Here is a 7190-nt window from a genome sequence, read left to right on the forward strand (position 1 = left end):
ACCTACACTTTTACTCAACCTAATTGATAAGATCTTTCTCTTCATCGTTGAAGTTCAAATATATGATATTTCATATTTTTCACCTTCTTATAAAGTTAAGAAGATGACTAATAATGTGGATCTCATAAATAAATTCAAAGAGACTCACCCTATTCAAATTGTGAGTATATATAAGTGTACTTCTATTAAAAATTAATTTATTTTTTGCTTTCTTGGTCATTAGTAGTATCTAATTTATAAATAATAATTAATTATAATTTTAGGATATTGACTACACCGGTGGTTTGTTTCCAATTTCAAAGACATCCTCAATCATTAAAGGGGAGAAAGTAGAAGGTATTAAGATATTTGTTCAAAATTTTTTTTTGTTCTCTCAAAATTAGATCTTAATTTTATTCAAAAAATATTAGTGAGATAAAATCAAAGGTTAGAAAGAAGTCTTTAATTTAACGTTGTTTTTTGTACAGAATTTATTGCTTCAATTCTCCGATGAAGTTGCGGCCAATGATGAATCTGAATTGTTGAAAAGTGTTATTACACCAACTAAGTGACTATCCTCGGAGTTGGAAGATTCGAAAGTGGAAGGAGATACCTTAACTTGCAAGAAGATCAAGATTGAGAAAGAAACTTAAGAATTTGGATGCACATGTTTTGGAATCTATTTTAGAGTCTATCTAATAGAATAATGCCAAGCATATGTTTGTTTTGGTGGAAACATTGTCTTTTCTTGAGTTGTTATTTTTTTTTGTTCTTTTCGATTTTTATGTTTGGAATTTAGAATTTTTTTAAATATAAATTGAAGTTATTTGGTTATTATTTGTGATTTTATTTTTAATTTGATTCTCACCATTGATATTCTGATAATTTTTAATTTAATATTTAATGTCATAAAGTTATAAATTTCTTCTTTGAATTATTATTGATACAATTAAGTTAGTTATTAATTTTTAATGTGTACTTATTTAAAAAAATCTAATTATAATTTTTAATTAAAGTATTATGTTTATAATTTTAAATTTAAATTCAAATATATTTTTTTTGAATTTTTTCGTAAGTAATTGAATTTGAGAATATTTTTTAAAAATTTATATAATTTATAAGTTACTATGCTAATTACAAAGAATTATAATAAAATAAATAGAATTATCAATCTTATTAAGATGTGAAATTATTTATACTATTTAAAAAAAATGTAATACTGTTTAAATTTTAGAAAAAAGTATAATAAAGTTAATACTGTTTATGAATAGTCCATGAAGTAATTCGGGTATCACACATGAAGCATATAATAGTCCATGTCATCAGACAAGTCAACAACATCTTCAACAAACATTAAATAATATCTACCAGTTACTATGTTAATATGTTTTTATTACGTAAAGACCAAACATTTAACTTTTTAATTGGTCTATTAAAAACAATCATTGGTATATGCTAAATAATTATTATAGATTCATTGGAGTACACAAATCGAATTAGATTGCAAAGGGATGTAAGACTGAATAGGAAGACTATGCTACTTCAAAAGAGACATGGTAAGACAAGCATGATAGATTATAATTATCACAAAGCTAAAATTTTACTTCTTTTATCTTTAATACTACCTTCATAATATATATTCATAATTCAGCTGATTCAAACATTTAACATATATTCATTTTTCTTTTTTTATAATATAAAATACTTGATATATTATCTCTAATGATTACAGGAGCAAGTACATTTAATTCAAATTTAGATACTAAAGAATTAGAAGAAGTGTGCATAGCTGAAAAAAAAGATACCTAATACAAAGAGAAACATTTTTGAAGGAATTGACTACAAATCTTTCAAAAAATTTTCAAGAAGTTGAGGATGTTACTGAAAATACGACTATTTTAGATGATTCTGTGCAAATTTAATACCCAGCCATATTCGATGTTGCTGAGAATACAGGTAATTTAAGAAGTAGCAATATCAGCACTTTATTATTTACTATTGTTATGCTTTTTATAAACAAAAAATTATCGTTTAGTGTTCAAGTTTTAAAATTCAAACTAAGATATGGTTATATATTATAATTTTTGTATTTGAACATTAATTTATTGTAAAACTTAAATCTTGAGGTTGGCACAATGAAATTGTATTATATGATCTCATCTTTTTAATCTATAAATTGCATTCTTCGATAATCTTTTATAAATATTATTTTTATACTTAACATGGTGAAAGAAAGGTATATTTTTATATAAAGTATTTGTTGCAGATATAACTAAAACAATTTATTATCTTGGTGATTATTAGATGTGATAGATATTGGTGACCCAGAATTTTTTGTCGGCATTGCGACGCCATGATGTGGTATGAGGAGAGATCAGAGAAGTCCAAAACAGGATCCAATTTTGAGTTCTCAATATGTTGTATGCGAGGGAAGGTACAACTGCCGTTTTGAAGCACTTGATCGGACGCTCAGGAATCTTATGTCAGTTACCGATCAACATAAGACACATTAACCATTTGGTGGTAAGATTGTTGTTCTAGGAGGTGATTTCAGACAGATACTTCTGGTGATTCCGAAAGGAAGTAGACACAATATATTAGCATCCGTTATATATTAACTCATCCCATCTGTGGTCATTTTGTAAGGTTTTGAAACTGCATACGAATATGAGGCTTCTAATGTCTTCTTCGGATCAAGACGAAGGTGAAATGAAGATATTTACTAATTGGATACTTGATGTTCGAAATGGAAATATTGGCTCTGTTGTTGGTGATGAATCAGAAGTTGAAATTTCAGATGATCTATTGATTACAACTACTGATGATCCTCTCTCTCATTTGGTAGACTTTGCATATCCAAATTTGTTGCAAAACATGTCAGATTATAGGTATTTTCAGAGTAGAGCAATTCTTGCACCCACACTTAAGAGTGTCGAGAAGGTAAACGATTTTGTCTTGACAATCTTTCCAGGGATGGAAAAGGAGTATTTGAGCTCTGACACAACATGTCAAACTGATGAGAATGAAGATATAAAACAAGAGTGGTTCACACCAGAGTTTCTAAATAACATCAAATGTTCGGGACTACTCAATCACAAGTTGACTTTGAAGCCAGAAGTGGCTATAATGCTACTGCGAAACATAGACCAGACTTCAGGTTTATGCAATGAAACAAGATTAATAGTTAACAAACTTGGCAGCAACGTAATTGGAGCGACGGTAGTGACCGGTAAAAATATTGGAGATAAAGTGTACATTCCAAAAAGAAACTTGATTCCTTCAGATTCAGGATTGCCATTTAAGTTCCAACGGAGACAATTTTCATTAACAGTATACTTTGCAATGACCATTAACATGAGTCAGGATCAATCATTATCACATGTATGGCTTTATTTGCCAAAATCAGTGTTCACCCATGGACAACTTTATGTTGCTTTGTCAAGAGTTAAGAGTCGCAGTGGTCTCAGGGTTTTAATTCTAAACGAAGACGGCAATCCAAAGTCATCAACAACAAATGTCGTGTTCAAAGAGGTTTTTAATAATATTTAGGTAAGAATAATATTATTTTCATTTTAATAGCATGTTATGATTTACACTTTTGTACAAATCTTTACTATAGATATAACTAATTTATCTATAACTCTTTTTTCAAATTTGAAATGAAATGTGTAACAAGGAACACAACATCCAATGATTTTGTAATGAAGTTAGTAAGATACTAGGTTGTCGATAAATTTTTATTAGCTTTTTGATATAAAATTTAGGGTAAAATTAACATGCTATTATTACAGTTATATATGTTCTTATTTTTTTATCTTCCTCCTTATGGTTCAAGAATATTATAAACTTTAAACTCTTCTATTCATATTTTACTTTGAATAAAAATAAAATAACATATTTAACACGTTTATTATATAATGATGATGATAGTGTTATACTAAATTTAAAAAATATATGATTATAAAATATTATTTTTAATTTAACTTATCAAGTTTAAATATAAGTCCGTGCATCGCACGGGTTTAACACTAGTTATATATACATTGTTATTCAATTAGTTAGGGCAACGTTATTAGCTATGATTTAGTACTGTGATCTAATAACTAATAAACTAATGATTACGTTATTCGCAATAAACATGGATTTAGTTTTAATTTAAATTTATTTTTTAATTTTATTATTGTGTTTTATAAAATACGAAATGATTAATAATTTAAGATTGTCGTTAGTTATAATTTTTAAAAAGATCGGTATTTTGAAAGTAATTAAGGTGGAGTTTTCAAAATTTAAAAGTCTAACATAACTTTATATATTAACTAATTTTTAAATTAATATTTAAATTTATATTTTTATAGTATTTTTTAATTTTAAAAATTATTTTATTAAACATAATTATTGCTATTTGTATTTATTAAAAGTCATTTTTAATTTAATTTACTAAATATAAATACTATATTTTTTTAAAAATTATCTTTTAAAAGTTAGCTTTTATAAATTATTTTAAAAAAGTAAAAATTTTATTAAACTGAGTTAAAGTGCGAATAGAATTATAACGTGGAGATTCTCAAATTGCAAATGGAGTAACATTGAGTTTTAAAAAAAAATATTAATTATCAGGTAGAGTTTAAAATTGAGTCTAAATTTTAAATTTTACCATCCTATCCATTGTGACGCTTAGTAAAAAGTACCTGACATTGTATAGAATATGTGCTGAAAATTAAAAAAAAAAACCTCCATTCTTATTTTGTTGATTATTTTTTTAATTAAGAAAAAAACAAAAATATTAACATTCAACAATGCAACACAACTTGAAAATAAAAGCAAATAAAAAAACCCTTAAACACTATAACATAATAAAATTATACATTATATTTTTAATTTGTTTATAATACTTTTTATTAGTTAATAAAATAATTAAATATGTGAATATATTATATCCACAAAATAAAAATTAAATACGGATAAATATTTTGAATATTATTCAAATTTGTTCATTTAATAAAAATAATAATTAAAAATATTAATTTTTTGAATGTTTATTAAAAGTCCTAATTCATTCTTTAATTACCTTCTTAATATATAAATAAATAAAAATGTATATTATTTTTAAAATATCAAAATAAAAATATTCAAAATTTTATTTATTTAAAAATTAATAAAATAAGTAAAAAAATAGAGTTGGTATTATTAATTATTTTTTATTAAAAAAATCACAAAAATAGAAAAAGAAGGAAATAAGGGCAAAAACGTGTTGGTATTGAAGATCCCTTAAGAGTATGAGTTGGTCCCACCCAGCACAACAGATTTTCCCTAACCCAACCTAAAATATAAATTAGGCGAATTTAATTAATTAATTTGGTGAGAGGTTTATATAAATATGAGAGGCGCGTTTTCTTAAAACCCCCATCAAACAGAAGCGAAATCTCCAAGATAGCGAGTTTCTCTTATTATTTTCTTTTTTCTTTTTCATTTTCTCGCTACAGTCAGCGAAAACAAACAACAAACAGTTGGAACACGCAACACATCACAACGACGCCAGACTTGTTTTTCCTCTTTTTCAATTCTGACTCGAAATAAACGACAAACCTGAGCATGTTTCAGGAGACCGCCGCCGTGGCCACTCGGTGGGGGACTGAAGCGGTGGAGGTGCGGATGAATCACTGGACTAGGGAGCAGGATAAGGTCTTCGAGAGAGCCTTGCTTTTCGTGCCGGAGGACTTACCGGACCGCTGGGACAAGATCGCCGAGCAGGTTCCCGGCAAGTCAGCCGTCGATGTCAGGGACCGCTACGAGGCTTTGGTCCGCGACGTCTATGAAATCGACTCGGGACGAGTCGAGGTGCCGAGTTACTCGGATGACTCGGCGGGTAGTGGCGGCGGCGGTGGTGGTGGGGGAGGGTTGTCTTCTTGGGACTCAGCGAATCAGATCTCGTTCGGGTCAAAACCTAGGAATAGCGACAACGAGAGGAAGAAAGGTACTCCTTGGACGGAAGAGGAACACAGGTATTTCCGCAATTTTAGTTGAATTTGATTCTCGGCTTTTTCTTTTTTCTTATTTAGGGTTTTAGGTTTTGTTTTCTTCATCATTGAGTAATGAAATTATTCAAACCAATTTTGGTTTTGTTTTGGTCCCGAAAAACTCTGTTTTCTTTTTCCCTCTTTTAAAAGGAAATTGATTTTTGTTTTATTTTGATTCTTCATTGTAATTTTGAGTATGGAAAATTTGGTTTCCATGCTGAAAAATTCAAATTTTTGAGCTGCACTTTAGTGGCGGCGCCTTTATTTGTGACAAATTCCTCTTTTAATTCTCCCCTAATTATTATTTTGTATTATCTTATTAATTATTTATTGTTGTGTTTGTGATTAGGTTGTTTTTGATTGGGCTAAAGAAATTTGGGAAGGGAGATTGGAGAAGCATTTCAAGGAATGTGGTTGTTACAAGAACACCTACTCAAGTAGCTAGCCATGCCCAAAAGTACTTTTTACGCCAGAATTCGGGGAAGAAAGAGAGGAAGAGATCAAGCATCCATGACATAACCACGGTGGATAGCAACTCTGTGCCTGTGCCTGTTGATCAGAATTGGGTTGCTCCTCCACAGCAAGAGATGCAGCAACAGCAACAGCAACATCACCAGCACTTTAATCCGCACAATCATGTGGGTGCTGGTGGGTTTGGGTATTCAAACTACGGTGGCTTTTGAATATAGTTTTAGTGTTTTGTATATAGTTTTAGGTTTTCATTCATAACTTCTTATTTGTAAAGGTTATCGTTTTCTAGTTGACACTGTCATATTAGGATAGTATTATTGCTAATTGTATTTATATATTAGTTTAGATTCCGTTTAAATTCCTTTGTGAATCTTAAAAAAGATATAGTAAGGGGTTAGTTGAAACTAATAGACACTTTTAGGAACGAATACAACTGCAATTGAAAATTCTTTTGTTTGATTGTTTCTGTCCAATTCACTTATTGCTGTATAATCTCCGATCCAGGCATTCATGATTCATCATCGTTGGTTATTAGTTGATGTTGTTGTTATATAGTATTTTATGATCATAATAATGTCATCCACAGTTTTTCTGATTTTGAGGTTGCCGGATATCTCTTTTTTCCATGGTATATGCTAGACCATCCATCCCATTGTACCCAGACCAAAATACAAGAGAGGACTACCCATGGTTTTGTAAATTAAGGCAAAGGTCTTAATCCTA

The 7190-nt window shown here is 29.0% G+C and overlaps 1 protein-coding gene across 1 annotated transcript; it reads left to right on the forward strand.

Moving 5' to 3' along the window:
* The first annotated feature begins 5381 nt into the window (after positions 1–5381).
* LOC112712137 (transcription factor DIVARICATA) lies at positions 5382–6926 on the forward strand. The gene is made up of 2 exons (XM_025764937.3): positions 5382–5981; positions 6346–6926. Exons 1-2 carry the CDS (start codon positions 5572–5574, stop codon positions 6677–6679), a joined length of 744 nt encoding a protein of 247 aa, XP_025620722.1. The 5' UTR covers positions 5382–5571; the 3' UTR covers positions 6680–6926.
* Positions 6927–7190: the final 264 nt, after the last annotated feature.

Source organism: Arachis hypogaea, chromosome 9 (assembly GCF_003086295.3).
Source record: "Arachis hypogaea cultivar Tifrunner chromosome 9, arahy.Tifrunner.gnm2.J5K5, whole genome shotgun sequence".
Lineage (NCBI taxonomy): Eukaryota > Viridiplantae > Streptophyta > Magnoliopsida > Fabales > Fabaceae > Arachis > Arachis hypogaea.

Bases quoted from the DNA above. Each gene is read 5' to 3' on its own strand.
- LOC112712137 (XM_025764937.3), top strand. From the start codon at position 5,572: ATGTTTCAGGAGACCGCCGCCGTGGCCACTCGGTGGGGGACTGAAGCG. The intron at 5,982-6,345 runs GTATTTCCGCAA...GTTTGTGATTAG, and splicing joins TGGACGGAAGAGGAACACAG to GTTGTTTTTGATTGGGCTAA.